Below are 23,289 nucleotides of genomic sequence, written 5' to 3' on the forward strand. Positions count from 1 at the left end.
TGTTGGACAAGCCAGAGTGGTGGCACTTGGATTTGGAGGGCAAAACGCCACGTTGGCCTGGCCACACCCCTTTCACACAGTTCACGCACTGCCACACAGCTGGACCTACGCACAAATCGTCCATGCAAACACCATCAACTAGTGCAACTCACTTCATATGTAACCACCCCTGAGCCTGTCTGTGACAGTATTTTAGACTATTTTAGGCCATGTAGTGTTGTAGCGTCACCTATGGACAGAGGGTTCGTGGGGTGGTAGTGGAGAGTGGCCTTGGCGACAGGGTAGAAGTCAAAGCTGTCCCACTGCTGGTCCTCCTGGCTGACAGGTATACCCTCTTGAGGTGGTGCAGGCTTCTCTTGGTCACGGCCGGCTGGCACGTTGCGCTTCCTCCACAGGTACGTCTGTCTTCTCAGCTTCTCCCAATTAATGTCCTGCACACTAGTCTGAAATGAGAGGTCAAGAGACAGACTGAAAACATGCCACCACAGACTAATATCAATACTACTGGTTGAGCATCATTATTTTTATACAACCCTTGAGGCTAAATCCTTAACAATCCCTTTCTTTCCTCAGTCACCAACAGGATATTACAACAGCAATGTTGGGTCTACTACAAGCTGTACACATCCACACCAGATATATTTGACGAGTCAGACAAGTTTACATTCTTTTAATTCATTGTTTATCAACAGCTGAGCGGGAATTCATTCCATTCTTCCTGGACTGAAGCACGGCTAATCAAGGAAGTACGTGACTGCTGACCACTCACTACACCAGATGCTGAAAACGCTTAATAAACACACAGCTAGAAAATCACTGGAACATGTCTGTGTAATAAGAGCTATCTGGGCCTGCATCTTCAGAACCATAGCACAGTCTCATTCTCCCGTGACTCTCCCTCCATCGCAGACATGCGGTGCCAGGCCAGGGTTTTCCACACTGTCACACATTCAGGCTGTTCATGTTAGGTCCTGACAGACAGTACCCTCATGTGAAAGGTCTGGAGACAACACAGTCACTGTTGTGAATGATTTGTCAGATTACGTGAGGGATTCTTTTGTTGTTGTTGCCGTTAACGGAATATTTCTGTGGAGGAAAAAGAGGCCTAACCTCTGTGTCCAGTTTGTATTTGTAGACAGGCGGGTCCTGCTGGGTGTTCCTCCTTAGTATCCTCTCCCTGACACTGTGGAAGACCATAGGCTTGTTCCGGAGGAGGAAGGCACTAGGGGCCCTGGGGGCCGAGGGGGGCCGTGGGCTGGCCTGGACCCGGACCTGGCCCTGGAGAGTGAGGGCGCCCTCCTCCCCCTGGCGGTTCCTGTCTGGGTCAGGTTGGGCCAAGTCAGGGTCTGCAGGGTCGACACTTCCTCCCTCTGCGACTGGAGAGCCTAACCCCACCTCACTTCCTTGCTGGGGCGTCAGTGGTGTCAGCTGGAACCGGACCCTCTTCCTCACAGGCTTCAACTTCTTTCTGTTCTATAACATGTAACAGCTCAAGCAATGCTAACACAAAGTTGTGCAAAGAAAATATAATCCAGTATCGCAGTAAAGGTGGGTGAGTTTGTTGCTCACCAATCTGTCAGATTTGTACAACTGGGAGGATGGAAGGCAAAATAGTTCCTTCACAGCTACAAGAGGAGATGACCTGAGTAGAAACATGCAATTCCGCTTCAAATATATGGAACACAACCAACTACCAAAATGCATAACAGTTCACTATAACAACATAAGATGACTTTAAAATAACCCTCAATCAAATTCACATAATAATAACAAATCAACCTGGACTGCAATAAAGTCAGCCAAAGTGACCTGTTCTGGGAGTGGCACTGTGGGGTGTGCTGGGGATTGGCTATCCACATCACCAGGGAGCCGGAGCCAGAAGATTCACTGGAGCTGCAGGTCAGCGGCTTGATCTGGGCGGTGCTGAGCTGGAAGAAGAACACACACACAAGCGCATACACACCCAGAGCATTCTAGATAGGATACAACATTATGTACAGTCTCACAATTTGAATCAAATCTGAGATTCGCATTCATCTCCAATGCATATGTGTTTGACTGGATGAACCCTACCTTGACCCCCTTCTTCTGTTTGCCGTCACGAGGACTAGTATGGACAACAAAGTTCCTTGGAAAGTGAAGATCTGCTCTGCATAGGATAATTTGATCACACGTTATAGTTTTATTTCAGATAAATAAAAGACAGAAGCTAAGATTTAAAGAGCCCTATTTGTTGTTTCTAACCTCTCACTGTGCTCCCTCTGCTGTTTCTGTGATTGGCTGGACAGAACTGTCAGAGGAGCATCTGCGGCAGCATCCTCTCTGCTGAGGGTCTTAAAGAGCAGCTTCATCTTCATAGGCTTTCTACCTTCACTCCACTCTGACACATTCACCACACTGAGGGTTGGAAAGCCCTCCGCTGACAAGAAAGAATAGCACTGTGAATATCTTTGGACTCATCTCATGGACTCATTTGTGAACAATGCACATTGTGGGTGACAGTGTGAAAGGCAGTATTGTACCTACCCTCCTCCTCTACGGGTGCTCCTCTGCCCGTGTCTGATGTTCGGGACTTTATGTGTCGTGGAATTCCTCTGGCAATGCGTTGCTCCGAGTCCCAGCAGCAAGGGTGAGGGCATATAGCCCAGAGACAGTGGGTCTCATCTAGACCCTCGCTGGGAAGGCTGCCCATAGCAGGTGCTCACCTGAGAGGAAGTGCAAGGGGAATCAAGGCCATGACACACAGACAATATTTGACACTGAAATACTGTCAAGGTCTCTAACGTTGGCAGTCCATTTCATAACATAGCTGTTAACTTCTAACGTAACATATGAGGTGAAACGCGTGATAGACTATTGCTCCTCGAGTCCTCTTCAGGTCAAAAATACATCCTGCTCTCTAGTGAGGCAAATGCACAGGTAACAGTTAGCACTAATGGTGCGTTCGTTTGTGGTCGGAGGTGGCAAGTCGCAAGTGGGAAAATACCTACCTCCGACCTGTGTGCATTCGAGCTATATACCATTATATCACAGTTACCTAGTTATATCTATATACCATTATATCAGTTACCTAGTTATATCTAGTGCATTCGAGCAACCTGGGGCTGAGAAACATATCCGAATTTGCGACGAGGCAGTGCGAGTTCATGCGGTGTTTTATTTAATCATTCCTAGTAGCAAGTCGCAATTTGCCACCTCCCAATTATAAACGAACGCACCATAACGTAAGGAGTCACTCGTGGAGGTAGGCCAGCTAGCGGTACTGTTTGGACCATGGCATTTTTGATACCCCCCTGGTAAACTATCTAGCCAGACCGATAATAAACGTTACCGTCTAAATAGTTCACGCAGAGCTTTTTCAACCTACCTCATATATGATAGGAAACGCCAGGCAGCTAAAGTGAAAATACAGACCAAATGTGTGAATAGGAATATAAATCTGAAGGTACCAAAGCAGACATTTCAAACTTGTGTTGCTTGGCAACGGGGAAATTCTTCTACCGGTCTCGTTCGCCACCTGCTGGTCATGAAGAGGCATGCACCCGCCAGCTGCCACCAGTAGGATGTAGTCGAGTAATCTGCCAGAAAGTTTCAACTAATCTGACAGAAAGCTTCTTAATCATGGCTACGGACGGGTCCGGTCCAGTGGAGGACATAGAAATGATGGAACATTAAACATCAGAGGGTCACGGATCCAACAGCATTTATTATTTTGGAATGAATCTCGGTTAGCAAAAATGTGTAAAAGTGCCATGTTCTTGAAGCAGCAAACGTAGGCTATTAGCACATAACACATAGCCTACAGTTTTGAAACCATTGACAGACAACAGAGAAAATGTTTAATCATGTCAGATAAATTAACATCCTTGCTACAGTATCTGTAAAATTTCTAGAGCATAATAGAGTTATCATAAGGCTACAAATCAAAGATCATTTATGAGATGCCTTTTTACTTTTGATTTCATTGGGAAAGGCTTGCTTTTTCTCGCAGATGCAATCAGAGTTCATGATTGCACGTTTGTTTTTCTAGGCAGCAGCAGTCAGGTCAACCATTACTGGTCTCAACACGGCACACAAGTCTCTTAAGTGCAGTTTTAGATGCAGTCAGTCAGGAGGTCCCTCCCTCTCTCTCAGGTTGTTCTGACGGTAACCTTGGGCCAGGCAGATAGTGAGGTCACCAGGTGACCTTCAAGGCATGGTCTTTTAATTAGGGCACAGTCTTTCCTAGGAGGATTAGTCCTTCCGAACAACAGGACTCATAAGACTTTAAGTTTCACTGCTGTTTAGCCCAGCCAGTCCAAATCATCATCCTCGTCGTCTTCATCACCAAATAGTGGAGCTGGAGGAGGGCAACCCTTCAAGCTCTGTGGGGAAAAAAAAAAAAGAGAAGACACGCCGACGTTAACCTCCTCGGTAGCGTTCAGTACAAAGCAGACAGCAGCACAAAGCATAGTGATAAAAGGGCGGACATTGTTCTCAGTGCATAACTCTCTATGATCATGTACAATGGATCAGATCAAAACGTTGACAAAACTAGCACTAGAAAGTCTGATAATTGCTCTACCACCGTTTTGGTCATACAATGGATGTGGGTGGGCACCGTGAAAAATCATTCAAAAAACATGTTAAACTCTCAATTTCAAAGACTTTCTCAAAAGTGCTAGTTTTGTCAACGTTTTGATCTGAACCATTATATATAGTATATGATCATAAGTAACCTTAAAACAGGGCTAAACATGCATTTTTCCTTTACTACTCCTTTAACAGTACAGAGCGCATGACAGACAGACTCAACTGACAAACACAGGGGAAGTGAAGCAGTGTGCTGTAATCTGAGAGGCCCGGAGCCTCAGCTCGACAGATCCTTCCTCACCAACTCATCCTCATCCTCCTCCTCCTCCGCAGCGGGGGGTGGTGGGGGTTTGGTTGGGGCTGAGCTGCGGAAAAATGGCTCCTCTCCATTTTCCTCCCCTACCCCCTCAGTCAAACTGAGAGAATAGCACAACACACATGGGTGGAAGGATACAGGCAGAGAGAGAGAAAGTGGGAAAGAGAGAGAGAGAGAGAGAGAGAGAGAGAGCGAGAGAGAGCGAGAGAGAGAGAGCTCTGAGAGAGAATTTTGCAGGAATTCATGCATATTAGCAAGGGATAACAGACTTGATTACAGACATGGATATGGCCGCGTTAAATGAGACCAGCCTGAGGCCTCCATGTGGGACTCACCTTGTGACCTTGCCTGGACTGTCCACTAGAGGGTTTGGTGGAGGCGGGGGCTGGGTTGGAGGACCTGTAGCCTGGGTTGGAGGACCTGTAGCCTGGGTTGGAGGACCTGTAGCCTGGGTTGGAGGACCTCTAGCCTGGGTTGGAGGACCTCTAGCCTGGGTTGGAGGACCTGTAGCCTGGGTTGGAGGACCTGTAGCCTGGGTTGGAGGACCTGTAGCCTTCAGGTTGGTTTTTACCAGGGGTTCTTCTCCTGGAGGGTCTTCGCTCACAATGACTTTCTTTGTCTCCTGGCTGGTTTCATCTCCCTCTGACTGGGTTTGGTGTTCACTCTCAGGGCGTCGATTCTCCTTGGGCTTCCTGTCAGCCGATCCCGAACACTGTGTGGTGTTTTCTGCCGGTGGTTTTGAAGACGTGCCTGTAGGAGGATGTGGCTTGTGCTCAGGTTCTGGATGGATCTCCTTCTGCTCAGGTTCTGGCTGGATCTCGGGTACTTGCTCTACTCGTGGCTCTGTTTGGGTCTTCAGCTCCGCTGGTATTGACTGTTCTGCCTCTGGCGCCGCCTCCTCGCTGACCGTGTCCTTCAGATCTCTGGGCTCTTCCTGGACTTCCCTGGGCTGCTCGACCTCTGGCTCTGCTCTCTGCTCCTCCTCATCCTCCTCCTCCTCTTCATCCTTCCCGTTCACATGCACAACCTGCGCTGGTCTCCCCTCCCTCTGTGAAGCGTCACCATCCTCCTCCTCCTCCTCCTTCTCACTCCGACGAGACGAAGGCCTTTCTGTGCCATTCAGGAGCTGCAGGGTCACATTCTGTGGAAAGACACTTCGACGTTAATACAACCTAATCCATCTCAGTCTCCCTCCGTAGTGACCGACAGAAGAAGACAGAGGTTGTTCCGGTGACGTGAGCTGGTCTACCTTAATGGTGCTGACGAGCACGCCCAGCACAGTGCTGCCGGTGTAGGACTCATGCAGGTCGAACTCCCCCCGGAGGGAGTGGAACACTCCGTTCATCACACGCTTCACCTGCCAGGATACATACAGGGTCAGCGTCACGTTATCAATGACATACAAACAGTTTTGACAATCTGTGAGTGTGTGTGTGTGTGTGTGTCACTCACCTCCCCTGCAGTGTCTCCCTGGCCCTGCTCTGCGAGTCTCCTCTCTAGCTCGGCTACTCGCTCCTCCATGTTCTGTCTCACAGCTGCCGACTGCTCCTCCAAGGCTGTATACTGAGGGAAATGAAGAGAGAATGATTGTGTGTGTGTATTTGTGTGTGTATGTGTGTGTGCTTTTGTGTATGTGTGAGAGAGACTGTCTGTGCATGTCATGCCAATATGTACTGATGTATTTCATACCAATAAAGCACCATAATCCATAATACACTGAATTAAGAGAAAGAGAGAGAGAGAAAGAGAGAGAGAGAGAGAGAGAGAGAGAGAGAGGGAGGGAGAGGGAGAGGGAGAGGGAGAGGGAGAGGGAGAGGGAGAGGGAGAGGGAGGGAGAGAGAGACAGACAGACAGACAGACAGACAGACAGACAGACAGACAGACAGACAGACAGACAGACAGACAGACAGACAGACAGACAGACAGACAGACAGACAGACAGACAGACAGACAGACAGACAGACAGACAGACAGACAGACATCCGGCTACTTGGACAGTAAAAGCTCATGAGCTCAGTACCTTTTGTTGAAGGGCCTGCAGCTCTTCACTCTGTCTTTGCTGCTGCAGTAAGTGCTGGTCTTCTGAATCTCTCAACTGCTTCATAGCTGCAAACTGTTGAAAGAAGGGGCTTTAGGCCTTAAGCTACACAACAAGTAATTGTACATGTCTTGTCTTGTGCTTATCCATGCTGTCCCAATGTTAAAGAGCAATTTTAAGAGTTTGGAGAGTTTGGGGAGAGAGAGAGAGAGAGAGAGAGAGTCGTGTTAGGCTGTTGACCTTTTCCTGTAGCTGGGTCAGTCTTTGCTCCAGTGTCTCTCTCTGCTCTATGAGATCGGCCATTTCACGTCCCTGCTGCTCCTTAGCCGAGGCCAACGCCTGTTCACACTTCCTCTGCCATTCCTCGTCCAGCTCTGCTTGCAGCTGGGCCAACTGGAGCACACACACACACACACACACACACTCACACACACACGCACACGCACACACACGCACACGCACAGGATTTCTAGATGGAAACCTTTCCACTACACAGCCTTATCCATCCTCTATATCCACTGTCCCCATCCTGTACCTGTCCGGAGGCGGCCTGGTCAGTGCTGGTCCTGGCCTTGCGGAGCTGGGCTCTCAGGTTGTCCATGTCCTGCTGGCTGCTCCTCCGTAGCTCCTCCATCTCTTCGTCGCACCTCTGCCTCTCCGCCTGCCACTTCCTCTTCCTGTCCGACAGCGTCTGAAGGGAGGGAGACGTCGTCGGTCGCTATCGTCCCCGTCCCCCGTCCCCGAGGGGGGACTCGTACCCCACAGACCAAAACACACAGACAGGTCGGGGCGGTCGACGTCACACTCACTCGTTCCAGACTCTCCTTGTCCGTCTTCAGGTCCTGCACCTCCTCCTCCATGTTGTTCACTTTCAGCGCCATCTCTTTGCGTTTCTGCTTCTCCGTGCGGTACTGAGCCTGGGCTCGCTCTGCCGACTCCCTCAGCTCTGAACAGACACACCCACGCACACGGACATGCACACGCACACACAAAGTAATTTTTTAATGATTTAGGCTAGCCTTAAAGTCGCACTGAAACGGACGTTTGAGATCATCTAGCTTCCGTAGTTTGATGTATTTCCGAGCAAACAAGCTATGAGGGTGGGACACATGTTTAGAGGAATTTGATTGGAACATTGACAAGTGGACGGGTTTTAAGAACTTTAGACAGATTCGATAGAAGGATAGCGTTGATTGACGGGCGGATTTCGTGAGATTATTGGCCTAAAATCTAAGGTACCTGTTGTCGTAATTGCACGTGACCTACCGTTTTCCAGGAAGTAAGAAATTATATACTTTGATATAAGATTACAACAAAAGTAGAATTTTGTAATTTTTTTGGCATACATCGTTGAATAGGTGAACACTATGACCAATTATGTGAACCAAAATGGGACGGAATGCTTTTTTCATTTCAGTGCGACTTTAATGAAACATACTCTCATTTGCAGCCCTCTCTAGTCTAGTATAGTATTCTCTCTCCACTGTCCTCTCAGTCTCTGCTATCCCTTTTAATTCAGTCTAGTCAGTGTTCCAGACCTTCCAGCTGGCTCTCCAGGGACGAGATGCGTGCGCCGTGTGTCTCTCCGTCCTGCAGGGCAGAGGTGAGCTTGCTCTGCAGCTCTGAGGCCCTCTGCTGGTGGGAGGTGGCCTCCTGCTGAAGTTGGGACACGCGCGCTATAGACGACGCCAGCTCCTCTGTCAGGCGCACCTGAGAGAGAGAGAGAGAGAGAGAGAGAGAGAGAGAGAGAAAGATAGAGGGCGAGACACCGAGTCACGTGAGTCTGTCTACACAGCCACGAGACAGACAGTGAGACAGACAGGTGGACGGTGATGGACAGGCTGGGTGTGATGAGTGCTTTACTGGAGTTAAGCAGCATGACCCTGTGGGAAGAAGACCAGGATGACCGATGAGCAGGAGAAAGAAAAAAGAAAGAAATCAAGGTTAGTGAAGATAGGGTGCGTGGGGAGGGGGGCGGGGGTGAGATGATGTAGGGGGCGGTACTAGAGAGCTCACCTGGCCCACGCCCAGGTCCTGAGGCAGTGCATGCTGGGAAGAGAGAGCAGTCACTACTAAAGGTCCTTAGACCGTCAGGGGCTGTACAGCAGCGCACACAGCCAGAAGCCAGTTGGTCACATAGGTGGGAGCTGTTATTAGAAGCACGGTGTTCCAAGACCCCAGGCGTACAGGAGATTTAGAAAGACCAAGCCCGTGTCAAAAGAGGACCGATCCCGGTCGGAACAATCTCACGGAGCCAGACTGTGAGAGTAGTACTTCGACAGGCGAGTCCGTCCTTTTAGGGGACAGACATCAGCTCTGCGCCGTCATAGTATCTGAAGGGACAGCTAACGGCCGGGTTACCTTGTCCTGTTCAGCCTGTAGCACCCGGGCCTGGTTGTGGTCGCTGGAGGACTTGAGCGAGTCGTTCCTCTTCTCCAGCAGCAGGTTACTCTGCTCCATGTACCTGGACAACGACACCAGAGGGACCTTCACACAAAACGCGCGCACCGACGCCTGTGACCTTCGCGGTGACACGGCTGGTACGGGACCCCCCACCTCTGGTTCTGGTTGATGAGCTCGCCGATCTTCCTGTTCTGCTCCTCCACGCGAGAGCTCTTCTCAAACACCTCCTTCTTCAAACACTCGTTCTCCTGTGGAGGCAAGGCAGAAGGACGTCTTGAGACACGCACGACGGAGGAGGAGAACGGCCGGCGTCCTCCCGGCAGCGCGGGCCGAGCGAGCTCACCTGGATGATTCTCTGGATGTTGTGCATGATCATGGTGGTTTCCATAGACATGCTGGGCAGACCCAGGGAGAGGCCGCCCTGCCCCTGCCTCTGAAGGTCCTCCACCTGTCCCAAGAGATAAGAAACGTATGGCCGCTGCTCTCCGAGTGAAAACGTCAAAGTAAGTTATCTCTCTCTCTCTGTCTATCTATCGTAAGATATCACACCCATCCACACCGACCTTTGAACAAAGGTGATCCACTTTATCCGCGACTTTGCCCACCGCTAGCCGGATCTCGGTGTTGTGTTGGCGAGCCTCGGTCATCAAGAAGGAAGTGACGTCGCCCGTGCCTGGGGGGAGGACAGTCCCGTTCGCACGCGGTTGAGCATCGAACACGTGGTCGTCGTATTTAACGGTAACCTCTGTGAGAGTTCGCTGGTCTTACCCATGTAGGGAACCGTCTGGGTGGGGTACATGGGGCCTGCCGGGGGGTGCTGGGGGGGGGGCACGGACGTCTGTGCGTAGCCGTAAGGCTGGAGAAGAGCATCACAGGCCGCTTTGAATACCCAAAACAGAACAGTAGTGATTCGGTTCTTTGAAAGCGAGCGCCAAGCGGCGCGCCGTCCTCACCTGGAAGGCGTGGGCGGAGCCCGGCATCACGGGCTGCGGGGCCGTCATGGCGACGGGAACCAAGGCGGTGGGCTGGGCCGCGTGAGGGTGTGAAAGCACTGCGGAGAGACGGGCGACATTCAACCTTTCGTCGTCGGAAGGATCATCGGTAAAATGTGTGTCTTGTGCTCGGGGGCGTGCCGTTCCGGCAGAAGGCTGTTTAGGGAGGTCACCGTGGGCTGTGGATGGCGGGGGCGTAGCGGGACCCTCCTTCGCTCTGGACACGCCGGGGTCCTGAAGGAAGACACAAGTCACGTGCGGTCCAACGTTATCCTCCTCTCCACGAGGATGTTATTGTGCTACGTGCCTAGTTAACGAGGAACGTACGTGGCTCCTGTTGCGCAATCCCTTTGACCTCACCTCCATCTCAGAGTCGCTGGAGTCCGGCTGGGACGCCACGGCCCCCGCCAGGAAGGGCAACATGGGCTGGCCCATCTTGGCCATGCGAGAGATCAGCTTGGCTTTGGTGGCATCTGGATTCTGCGGTCAGGAGAACGTGGCGTAGGTTAGACATCGGTCAGAATCAAAAGTGTGCTGCTCACTTCGTATCAGGGTTTAGGGGAGATAAACGGAGAGCGAACTCACGGCCAACTGCTCGCTGAGGGAGTCTGATTTTGAACGTAGTGGCGGTTCGCTAAGTAGGATCAGAATAGTAAGTTAGAAAGAGAGTCAGAGAGAACAAAAGTGGGGTGTCAGGTCAGTCAGATGTGGACATTGAGGACGTGTTGTGTGTGTGTGTGTGTGTGTGTGTGTGTGTGTGTGTGTGTGGGTGTGTGTGTGTGTGTTGTTCTGGAGGGCCGATATGGATCCTACCCAGGTCTTCCTGGGCCTGTGGCCGGGGTCTGAGCTGAGAGGTCTGGGTTCTCCACGCTGGGGGCAGGGGAGGGGGCAGCAGAGTCCCTGGAGCCGGCGCTGGCCCGGTCAGATCCACTGTCCTTCGCTAACTTCACCTGGGACCACAACAGACAGGGGGAGGGAAGAGGGAATAGAACATCTGAAATTCATGTCGACCATTAACAAAAGACGTTGGCTTAGTGTTACTGGACGGTTGGATTTAGTGTGGCTTTAGAGGGGTTTACCCGCCGAAGCTCCGCCTCGAAGATGAGCGTGCTGTCTCCCGGGACGCGATTGGCTACTCCCTGGGAGCCGTAGCCCAGGCTGGGTGGGATCACCATGAGACGGCGGCCTGCCTTCCTCATTCCCAGCATGCCCTCCTCCCAGCCCTGAGTCACAGAGAGGAAAGTCTTTAGCTGAGCCAGAGCTCCTTCAGTCAGCTGCTGGATAAGGATGACTCACCTTCATCACTTTTCCAGCTCCAAGCTTCAGTCGCAGAAGCTTGCCTTTGTTCAGATTTGAGTCGAACATCTGAAACAATAATTGACATCCATATGTCAATCCATATGTCAATGTCCAGCATTTGGGCAACTGTATATCTCAGAGTGAATCAGCAAAATACTGATCTCGAAAGCTTCATTGAGCAGAAGGGTGCTTCACCTGTCCGATGGCGTGGTCCTGCAGGAGCCAGCCTGTGTATGCTACCTCCAGGGAGTCTCCGTGTTCCACCCCCTGCCCCTCTCCCAGACACAAGTCCTGCACCACCACCACATCTAGGGAGGGGGCGCTGTTCACTTTGGCTAAACACACCTACATCAAACAAAAGACACATGCAGATTGTTGGAGATGCTCTACTATGGTCTTTGAAAAGGCTGTATCTAGGTCTGTGTAATTACCCGTATAGTTGTCTGCATAAAACAACCAAATACCAGCTCAAGTGATAAGTAGGTAGGTAGGTAAGTAGGTAGGTAGGTCAGAAGGTAGGTAGGTAGGTAGGTAGGTAGGTAGGTACAGTAGGTAGGTAGGTAGGTAGGTACTGTGTAGGTAAGTAGGTAGGTAGGTAGGTAGGTATAGATAGGTAGGTAGGTATGTATAGGTAGGTAGGTAGGTAGGTAGGTAGGTAGGTAGGTAGGTAGGTAGGTAGGTACTGTGTAGGTAAGTAGGTAGGTAGGTAGGTAGGTAGGTATAGATAGGTAGGTAGGTATGTATAGGTAGGTAGGTAGGTAGGTAGGTAGGTAGGTAGGTAGGTAGGTAGGTAGGTAGGTAGGTAGGTAAAACTACACAGGTGAAACTGCACACAAAAAAGTGACCATAAGTCTTCACCTCTTTGCAAAAGTCCGTGGCAGCTTTCTCAGTGTCAAACATCAGGGACCAGTTCTGCCGCTGGTCATCATAAAAGGTGCAGTAGTTGCTAGGCTGTACCTGTGGGAGATATTTGGAGGATGAGATTCTCTGAGAGGAGCCATGTTCTCTTACGGGCTTGTTCCCTTTGACACAGACTCACCGTGAAGACAAACCCTACGTGAATCTTGGCCGCAGTCACTTGTTTCTGTTGACTTGCATACAGTAAGAGCTTGTACTACAACAGAACAGACAGAAGCATAAGCGTCATTCAAAGATAAAGACTAGAAAGTAACGAAATATGAGTAAGCCTGAGAGAACTGAATTCCAACCTCTTTTGTCGTGTGGTTGCCCAGGACTGCAGCTCCCAGCTTGCCTTGCTTGGCATACTGTCCGTTAAGACTGGACAGAAAGAGATGGAGGTCAGTATACACATAAGTATGACAGCGCAATGTCTGATCTCATAGTGCCATATAATGACATGTTTATTCACTATCTAAGGGAAGATACTCACTATTTGAAAGCATGGACCGCTGTGGCCAATAACACAGCAGGAGCTCCAGGAGGGGGAGTAGGTTTCTGGGCAGGTGGTCCTGAAAATGGAAAACAACCTTTTTCAACACTCACAGTCTCACACTGTAGCCTACTTACTCTAGACTAGCTAAGATCTGATCTCTCTTACCTGGATTTGAGCTCTTCCGGGGCTGTTTGGGTGCCGTGTACTGGAAGGAGTCATTGCCCTGACTCACTGCTTGGTCCATTCCAAACAAGGAGGCTAACTTGGCCCTGGAACGGACAGAGCAGGCACCAGGTGAGGTGAGACCCTGGGACTCCATTAATGTATACGGAAATAAATTCTAGGGTCACATCAATAAGCTATAGAGGTCCAGAGGTGATGTGCAGAGAAACTGGCACACACACACACACACACACACACACACACACACACACAAAGGAGAAAAGCTACTCATAGCGTATGAGTCATTTCATGTCAGATTTCCAACACGTCAACATTCCGTAGGTCACCAGATGTGTTTCAAGCAGTCAATTTCCTATAAAGCCATGGCAACCCTCATATCAAAACAACTTTTGAAACTGAGGGAAAAAACTAGGCTTTGACATTGTTCTATTGCAAACCACATTATAAACCACTGTACATTGTTTAGGCTATGGCTACATTTGACACTGCCTCACTGTACAGTACATGGTCGTTATTAAAACCATATCACATTAATAAACCTTCTACAGTCCCTGCACTTGACATCTGAAACATGCCTTCTGTGTCACAGAGATGAAAAGTATCCAATACAAAAGTGTTTCTCCAATGCAGGTCTATACTGACCCTTGGATTTCCCTCCACAGGTAGTCACTATCGTCCCTCTCAGCAGCCATACTGAAGCCCAGGCTCCCAGGTCTGATGCTCAAGAGAAGCCTGACAACACGTGTAGGGCAGGCATAGGCCACCGATGTCAGTAAGCTACAATCCAGTGATTCTGCTCTCAGAGATGGGCCCCTCAAATGTCTTGCTCTTCGCTGTAGTCACACCTCCATGGTAAATTTGACACCACCACCACAATGGAAGAGCTGTGGAGCTCCGGCCCAGTCTTCAGTCCAAAGTGATCCGTCTGAGCTGCGTTGAGCAGCCCTCGCCCTACTCTCCTAACTAGCAGCATGTGAGAGGAATTAGGACCAAAGAGAGGCCGCTACCCCCCCAATCACTGCTCCAGTACCAGACTAGTCAAGTTCCAGACAAACTTTTAACTCCAAATAATATCAGTCATTTTAGATCTATTACACTGCAACCTCCAAGGGATATTAGCTACAGCACACCAACACACATACAGTAGTTGTCAATTAACAAGACTAACGTTACCGAATAGCTCAGTATTTCCTAATAGCTGCATGAGCAAAGAACATTGTAACTGAGACTCACCTTATCTTTTTTTTTTTTATTCAAGTTATACAGAAACTCTGCAACAATAGCCTATATGTATACACACATTAGCAATACATGTATACAATTAGGACACGAAATATAAAACAAAACACAGGGGTACCTTATAAGACACAAGTATCACAGAGACATTTTTAAGGCCGAGACTCACCTTATCATGACTGAACTGACAAAAACAAACGTTACTGTCAGTAGGGGAAGTGATAGCTAGCTAATGGTGCATTCGTTTATAACTGGGAGGTGGTAAATTGCGACTTGCTACTAGGAATGATTAAATAAAACACCGCATGAACTCGCACTTCCTTGTCGCAAATTCGGATATGTTTCTCAGCCCCCAGTTGCTCGAATGCACTAGATATAACTAGGTAACTGTGATATAATGGTATATAGATATAACTAGGTAACTGTGATATAATGGTATATAGATATAACTAGGTAACTGTGATATAATGGTATATAGCTCGAATGCACACAGGTCGGAAGTAGGTATTTTGCCACTTGCGACTTACCACCTCCGACCACAAACGAACGCACCATAAGACTTGGCTAAAAGCCTTCTGACTGCTAACGTAGCCACGGTCAACTGAGCCAGCTAGCGCTACAGTAGCTATGTGCAGAATTCACATGGGACTGGGGCACATGACAGGCATACGTGCTTCTCAGATCACACCTAATTTACAAACGCTAAATTAAATGAACCCAAATTAAAACACACAACATTGCTAATTAGACTAGCTAGCTTTAGCCTAACATTAGCAGGAAGAAACACTCACCCTCCAGTAGGCGACAAAAAGTCCCCATCCTCATCGTCAGCGGCAAACATTTCAGAATCAATAGAGTTTCGTTTGTATTGTTCCAATGAAAAATAAATATGTATCTGAAACGATGTGCCTAATGTTTAAACTGTGATTTTCTTTTTTGAAAACACTGAAGATGAAATGATCTTCCTTCCTGTTTCTCGTGAACTCATCTGACATACCACGTGATCCGTTTCTGCTTGGGAGAGTAGCGTAAGCTGCAGCGAACACTGACAGCAGATCTGGAATCAGACAATCTTACTCGAGGAAACTTTAAGTAGATTAAAACATGACCTCAGATCAGTGCAAGAGACGATGACACAAGTAGTCTTGTAGTATGCAGACACTACCACTAGAGAGCAGTGTAGTATCAGTATTGAGGCCCTTGGTACTCCTATCTGGTTTTAACCCATCTAGTTTCAAGATCTCTGTTTTTAAGATTTTCATATTTGAGTTGGATAGGCTAAATCATGGATACATTTTAGTGAGTGTATCACATTTTAGGTAATGTATATAATAGAGACTATGATTACATTCTGTGTTGGTGTGTGTTGCACATTGCTTTTATTCTCTTTATCTACAGTATGTGTATGTATTCTATTCAGCTTCCATGTTCCTGTATTTAGTTAGACTGCCTATATAATATATTCTAATACGTAACATGTTATGAAAAGAGAAGTATTACTCTCCAATACCACTTATGGTTAGGGATGATGACATGCTGTATTATTCATCAATATAAGATAGAATTCCTTATGGTTACTTCCTTTTTGCTGAGAGCTCTCAATCAGTGACAAATGGTTTACCTAAAAAAAGAATCTGTCATCATGCTGAAAATAGATCTCATCTATATTACACAAACATGACAACATTGCTGGCTATTAATGATAATTCAGCCTAATACTCATGACTTTCTTCTTTCCAAGTTCATTACCAGGGATAATCTCACAATTTTTACAGACCTTTCCCTTGATCAAACGTCCTTGTATCCTTTTGATCTGTCATAACACAGTCCCATAAATGTATGTGACTCATCATTTGAAATGCTATGGTGTGTGGTGCCTTTATTTGCTCATGTGTGGCAGTAGTTACATCCCAAAATAAGCTGGTTAGTTCATAGTGGTATTTTCAGAGTTTGTTTGATTGCTGTTAATGTGTGTATGATGCTTTGCAAAAACAGGTCTTATAATTTAGCGAGTATTGATTATCGAATCAGTATTTGTGTTATTTAATGTAGAAATGAATGTCTTGGGTAGGCTATTATTGATATTTGACAGAATTGTGTTGATTGTTGAGCCAGACGATTTTCTATCACAACAGACAATAAAGTTTTCTGAATCTGGCCTGTGATACTTTCATAAAAATAATAAATACCTTTTTTATGTAGCATATTGGCTGTAGTGCACCTTGATCTACAGTACATACAACATGTTGGTTCCTTTACATTTCTGAAAGGGGTTTCCTAACTTAGAAATCTATTTTAGAGCTGGTACCAAGAAAGCAGTCATTTGAGACGTGATCTAAAGGTAAAATGTTGCATTTGTCATGGTGAAGTTGTGTGCCAACCAAGCTGAACATGTTTATTCATGTACCCATATACTATATTCTGCCCTGGCTGTCCTCAGATCGTACAGTAAACACATATACACACAGTCTTATTAAATATATACATCAATCTTGTTTACTCTTATAGTATTTACATGTGAACATTTTTCAGCAATATTACTTTACATTGTTTGGCATTTTACGTATCTTTTCCTATTAAAATATACAAAAATAAAATTGCATCTTTTTCTTCTTATTTGTCAATAATATGAGTTCACTGGGTTCTGTGTTAGGTAGAAGTCTGTGATTTCCTGTTCCGTTTTGCTCGCCGGGTGGGTGGAAAACTGATGAACTCAAAGTGTTTGGATTGGTCCATGTTGGGGAAAGGCAGAGGGCCTTTGTGTAACCTCTTGATGAAATGGACTTCTCTCTGGTTCTGTCTTGTCTTGGAGGCTTTGATGGGCCTCCCTTTCCTGGTGAAAGCCACATACCAGCCCTCATACTTGGCATTCTGGAAGGCAGTGTAATTGTTCTCCAGAACAATCTCTGTGAAGATACAATCCCTGCTTCTTCCATTGGGCTGTTGAGAGAATGAGGGAGGAAAAGTTTTACATCAGAGAAAGAAAGCAGCAAGACAACGTAATATGGGTACAACTTGGTTTATGGCTTATCATGATGACAAGTCCAATTTCAACTGAACAATACAGACCTATGCAACAGATTACATTACATTCATTACAACCAATGATGATTCCACACTCATCAAGAAAGCCTCTCCCATTTAGAAACAACACAAATATGCACCAGAATGAACAAGCTTGATTATGAGTGTATTACCATTCATATCTGAGCCACATCATTAATATCTGAGCCATTCTGCAATGCCTGTAGAGCTTATGGAAATCATTAGCAAAGCATTCCTCAATAAGAAGGTTTATAAAATACAGGAACTGCTAGACAGCTACACCCTTGATCTGAATGTATCCACTATCAAGAGACGTCACAAGAGCCTGGCCTTTCAGCACCAGCAGAACGTGATGAGAGATGGGCCCATTACTTCTCAAGGCATGGCAAGCAGACAACACTGAATACATCTTTCCATTTCCATTCAGGAAGTAGGCGGTTGACTTTTGACCATCCACTGTGTGGGGATGGAGAATGTCTCCCATCCCTTGCAACCGTCCACTACTTTTGGAACCACAGCTGAATGGTATCGCTGACCCCTCCTATAAAGAGGGCTCTTTTCCAATATATAATGTCAATTCACCAACCTTTTATAGGTTTGACGTGAATGCACTTTGAACAAACTGTCTGTACTCTGTAGATCTTCAGCTAATTGAGCCTCTGCAGACCTCATAGGTGTAGACTTAACTGGAGGGTTGTAAACAACATAAGTTCTAGAATAATGCTGTATGTCTTGTATGTCTATCAGTATATACTGCACTGAAATTAAGAGCCACAATAACTTCAGTTTGATATCATACCTTTCCAACTAGTTTCCCCTTCCGGTTCATGCATAGGTAGCGACCGCTCTCAGCCCCTTTGATCCTCACTCGACTGCCAAAGGTGTCAGTCTCTACAAAGAGCCGTGCTGCAAAACACACACACACACACACACACACACACACACACACACACACACAGAGAGAGAGAGAGAGAGAGAGAGAGAGAAATATAGCAATGTTGGAATAAATCCTGCCATAGCCCAAGTCAAATCCATCCTAATAGATAGGCTATTTCATTGAATAGTCATATAATAGGCATACACAACACAAGAATAGTACTGTAATGGGAGTGATTTATCTCTACAACAGGCTTTACTGTGAACTATTATAGTTACATGTTTTAGACCAGTATTTAAGTGAAACGTAAACACCTTTTGTTTGATTGAATAAGCGTTGTCATTAAACTAAAATAAAACAGTAGCTATTGGATATGCAATACACATTTTCCAATTGAATTTGTCCGATCGGTTCATTGATTTACCCCCTCCGGCTAATTAGGGCCAGCTTCCATTAGGAATGTGTATTGAGCGAGGGACAAAAGACCAGACGAAGGTAGATACAGTAGGCTACGTTTGGCTAATCTAAATTAACAATAGAGCTATCTGGTTGAGATGGCAGCCTTGACCTCACTGCAGTAAACTAGTCGTTGCAATTAAACCAGCAAAGTAAACTGACATAGGCTTTAGGTCATAGGCACCCACTTACCGTACGAATTGCCATCTTCGGCATTAGCGGTGACCCTCTTGTCCTGAATCTGGACGTGCTTCCCGCTGGTTCGGCTGTATAGTTGGTAAACCCTGACTTGTCGCCGGCTAAGCTGGTCCGTCACTGCGCCCTGCTCCCTCACATACTGGTTAAAATTAGGAGACGGGTGATTCTCCCCCTTTTTATGTAAAGGGAAAAATAAAATCACATATATTTTCCTCTAACCTCTAATGAAAATGTGTACTAATGAGCCAACAGAATAAAGCGGCAACTGACTGACTCCAAACAAATAGGGTAAATACACTGTGCGCAATGCGGCTAGATTTAGGCCTAATTTCAAGGCTATGATAATTCAAAGTAGACTAGCCTGCATTGGGAAACATTAGACTAGACATACAAACAAAATAGTTTCATAACACTGAGACATCCGAATCGGCCTGCGTTTATTAGGCTAGCCTATTAATTCCACTAACTGTTCAAAGGGACGGGCTACCTGAGAGTGATGTGAAGAGTTTACCTGGGCATGGCAGCACAGCACGAAGAAGTGAAAAGATCTGTGAAACAACAACAACAAGAACAAGCATTAACATCAACAATGTGATTACATTTTCATTAGGCATATCCATTTTAATAAGGCCATCCTTACATGTAAACGCATCGCTGATTTATCCCATACATTCTCGTTGTTTGACCCACTCCCAAATTGGGTTCTTCAAGCAACCAGTGATATTCCAAAAAGAAACAATAATCCAGTGTTCGCCGATGTTGCATATGATATGCACATCCACTTGACTTGTCCACTTCACGTCCCTTTCCAGTCTTACTCCATTCACACCAAGCTTCAGATCAGAAACTCTTCAAAGGAGTTCTCAGAACACCTCGGTGAGCATAGTAGGGGAATTATAAATCATACTCCAATTACAGCAAGTGAGTCGAAGTGAAAAGGTCCCCTTGAAAATATCCAAATACGAACAGATAAATACAAATCCATCATCCTTTTCCTTTACATTATTGAGTTGGGTGAAGAAATCCAGGCTGTGAGCTCCCACTATGAATGTTCTCTGATTATTCCAGGTTTGAAAAGCCCTCTTTCTCACAGTGCGTCCCGGTCCCTCGCTGAGCAGTGGTTAAATGTTGAAAGGCAAGGTCCCTCCCATGAGCAGGGAGCCTGGGTTTTTGTGTTGTGGGTGGGCAGAGCACAGTGGCCAAAGGAATTGGGGGTAACTGCAAGGGGCTAAATGTTATGTGGCCTTTCCCTGTGTGAATTACTTTTTAATGGGCACAAATTAGAATGTTACCACGACCCACTGCTAATCAGTGTGAACACGTTTTGTGTGAAATGTTTCCTGTTTTTAAAGAGGCTGAATAAAAAAGCAGCTGACACCACCTTCATTTTAGACAAAAGCTTTCTCTCTCTTTCTCTCTCTCTCTCATCCTGGTGTGTAAAGCAAGGGCATTCACATCATTATTAAGCATTGTATTTAAAAGTGAGTAGCCTAATGTTACTTGAGAGATGTGACAATAAGGTGTTAAATAGTCCATTGCCTGGTTCCCCCATATGGAGCAGTTAACTGCTTCTCACACATTCAGTTCAGGTAACCTAAAACAAATCATTCTAACAATAGGCTTTTTCATCATGAGGCCACAGTGATTACATGCCATCAACATCACACACTACTGAATACCTGAATACTGAAGCCAACAGGATGCTCATTTCCCACTGCCATTCAATAGACTTCCAATATACAACCCAACACTTGTACTTGATGAGGTTATTATTCACACTTTGATGGTTGAATCATTTCATAATTTATACACACACACGCACATATATATATATATATATATATATATATATATATATATAATATTTGCATTGACATATATATATATATATATATATATATATATGTCAATGCAAATTTAGAGACAAAGTAGTGTAATATGAAAAGACATGGTGACATCATACTGTATGTGATACCTTACCAAGCCGGTTAAGTAGAGAGAGCAAACTGTGATATAACATTCATAGAACATCTAACATTTTTGATATTGCTCTATAACAAACACTTTAAAATGTTCTTTATAACAGTTAATTCAAACACAACTGAGTGTAATGTGAGCCCCCTGTTAAAGTCCCTCTCCATACACCTGACTGCTCACTGGGCCTCTGTCAGCTACTCAAGTTGTAAAATACAGCAGCTAAGCGTCTCTGTCAACCCGCCCTGCAAGGGCTTGTAGCAACTGACAGACATTGTAGCAATTGATTCCACTTGTTAATGTCACTTCTTAAAAGCTGTCAGTCCATCCATCAATTGTGTCGCCCAAGCTGTAGTCTCTGGCATAATTTGACAACAAACAATGTTTGTTTTGGTGAATAAACAAAACAAAGAATTAAGTGTAAAATGTAGTTAAATGATACATGATTCTAGAGGCGCTTGGACATACGGAACTTACAGAAAGCCTTTATAAGTTGGTCACATAGCCCTACAAAAATAAACCACTTCTTGGTATATGCAGCAGATACCCCATCACCTGGAAAACGTATTTGCTGCTCGAAGAATGTGTGTCAAGTATGTTGATATATGATCCAGACTTAAATGTAGTCTGCTTGTACAATTAGATTACATCTTACAGCATCTACCCAGTAAAGCCTGTCTCATGGCTTCTCACTTATCTTGTAGGTGTTTCCCATGAAACCACATTACACTTAAAATCATTAGCCTAATTAATGTTGCCCTACTACAAATGGTTGACATCACTAATCATGAGTTGCAGGTTGAGTTTGGTTATTTAACTCTGGTATTCTGCTTTGAACTGTGGCTCAATAGGTGTGTTACAGAACGTGTCACATTTACATGGAGACATGGCGATATGATGTGTGATGTTTAGCTCTTGTGACCAGACTCCAATTATAGGAGCTAACTAGAAGAAATGCTTGGGGGGCGGCTGAGGGTAGAGGGGGCTTTTGCAGTAGCTGGCCTCATCACTGAGGAATTCACAGATCTCCAGCAGCCTGCCTTGGGTGTCAGCAATATTTTTTGGGAGTGGGGATGTACAAAGAAAAAAAAAGATGTGGCCTCACAAAATGCCGCCATCTGCCCCCCCCCCCCCCCCCCCCATCCACCTCTACCCTCCTCTCCCCCAGCCTGTCACCCCCCCCACTTCAGTTTACAAAGTGACGGTGAGATCTGAGGCCTTGCAACCTGATCTTATTTATTCGTGTCTCCGTGGGCTTTACTGGCGCTAAAGCTGTGATGGAAATAACCGGACGTTCACTGAAAAGCAGATACCTCCAGCACCCACAGAAAAGGTAGAGAATTTTCTGTTTGAACCTTGCGGGATAGAACAAGAAGGACTTTTTTTAAAGGCTGGATGACACTGCAGAAAGACAGAACAGGTGGACAAGGTATCTGACTCAAAGTGGCATGCTTCATTGATCAAATGTGAGTAATGTAGCCAAAAGTACCAAGAGAGACAAGTTTATTTCAAATTCCCTAAAGAAAGTCAGGGCAGGCAATAGCCATGCTATGAGCCATGCAGCTCAAAATCAATGTTTCCAGGAAATCCTTATGAAAATCCATTGGGCCAGAGCTACTGTATCTCCAGTAACAAGTGAAAGGACGATTGGTGGTCCCCCAACAGCTCCAACCACATCGTAAAAATCTCTGCCATAAAGAGCAACTGGCCACTCTTGCCTGACCCTGCAAAAATAGAGGCAAAGGTTTAGAAAGTGGGTGGTCTCCTTTATGAATGATAAAAGTGGGTTTCAGAGGATGCGGTTGGACAATCTCTCTGCTCCCCATCGTGGCTCCGGGCCAGCCGTGGGGTTCCTCCGCTCATGCCACCCAAACCTCTTCAATTAGGTCACTCATCAGTGCTCCAACAGTTGACCTCATTCTAAAGTCTGGGAATGTTCAGTTCAAAGCCTGAACACAATGCTCAGCACAGTGTGCACCTCTTCTTGAATGTCAAATCACATCTATTTTTGTAGAACTAAGATACATAAGAACTGATAAAGCCTCTATGGATCATAATCAGAAAAATGCATACAGGTGGGCTCAAAGTGTACAAATCTGCAATAATTACAGGGGCATCTGACCCCTACGTATACCCCAACCATTTGCAAGCTGACCATTTGAGCTTGCCAAATTTGACACAGCTGACACAGGCAATAAATTTGAACTAGTTTCCCCACCCCCTTTATCTGTAATGAGCCTTGGCCTACAACCTTTCTTTCTGTCAGACACACACACACACACACACACACACACACACACACACACA

General features: G+C 46.3%; 2 protein-coding genes across 2 annotated transcripts; both read right to left on the reverse strand.

Annotated features, from left to right (window-relative positions):
* Positions 1 to 3,729: 3,729 nt before the first annotated feature.
* fkbp15b (FKBP prolyl isomerase family member 15b) lies at positions 3,730 to 15,334 on the reverse strand. The gene is made up of 28 exons (XM_084456725.1): positions 15,224 to 15,334; positions 13,179 to 13,282; positions 13,011 to 13,089; positions 12,829 to 12,898; positions 12,660 to 12,734; positions 12,479 to 12,577; positions 11,816 to 11,965; positions 11,618 to 11,686; positions 11,401 to 11,544; positions 11,135 to 11,271; positions 10,907 to 10,955; positions 10,682 to 10,801; positions 10,283 to 10,555; positions 10,098 to 10,185; positions 9,893 to 10,002; positions 9,673 to 9,777; positions 9,483 to 9,577; positions 9,288 to 9,390; positions 8,465 to 8,636; positions 7,736 to 7,872; positions 7,462 to 7,617; positions 7,167 to 7,319; positions 6,909 to 7,001; positions 6,341 to 6,451; positions 6,138 to 6,245; positions 5,224 to 6,029; positions 4,874 to 4,988; positions 3,730 to 4,364 (listed from the first exon to the last, which is right to left on the reverse strand). The coding sequence occupies exons 1-28, from the start codon at positions 15,271 to 15,273 to the stop codon at positions 4,284 to 4,286; spliced, it is 3,852 nt and encodes a 1,283-aa protein (XP_084312851.1). The 5' UTR covers positions 15,274 to 15,334; the 3' UTR covers positions 3,730 to 4,283.
* Positions 15,335 to 17,081: 1,747 nt separating this feature from the next.
* Positions 17,082 to 19,680, reverse strand: fgf17 (fibroblast growth factor 17; the record flags this gene model as incomplete). Its single annotated transcript, XM_084456816.1, has 5 exons — positions 17,082 to 17,372; positions 18,277 to 18,383; positions 19,003 to 19,180; positions 19,520 to 19,556; positions 19,649 to 19,680. The coding sequence occupies 5 exons, from the start codon at positions 19,678 to 19,680 to the stop codon at positions 17,082 to 17,084; spliced, it is 645 nt and encodes a 214-aa protein (XP_084312942.1).
* Positions 19,681 to 23,289: the final 3,609 nt, after the last annotated feature.

The sequence above is a fragment of the Borostomias antarcticus genome (assembly GCF_949987555.1).
Source record: "Borostomias antarcticus genome assembly, chromosome: 23".
NCBI classification, from domain to species: Eukaryota; Metazoa; Chordata; class Actinopteri; order Stomiiformes; family Stomiidae; genus Borostomias; species Borostomias antarcticus.

Excerpts from the sequence above, each read along its gene's own strand:
- fkbp15b (XM_084456725.1), bottom strand. The coding sequence starts at position 15,273 with ATGTTTGCCGCTGACGATGAGGATGGGGACTTTTTGTCGCCTACTGGA. Across the intron at positions 13,283-15,223 it reads TTTTTGTCGCCTACTGGAGG|GGCCAAGTTAGCCTCCTTGT; the intron begins GTGAGTGTTTCT and ends TGTCCGTTCCAG. Across the intron at positions 9,578-9,672 it reads ACATCCAGAGAATCATCCAG|GAGAACGAGTGTTTGAAGAA; the intron begins GTGAGCTCGCTC and ends TTGCCTCCACAG.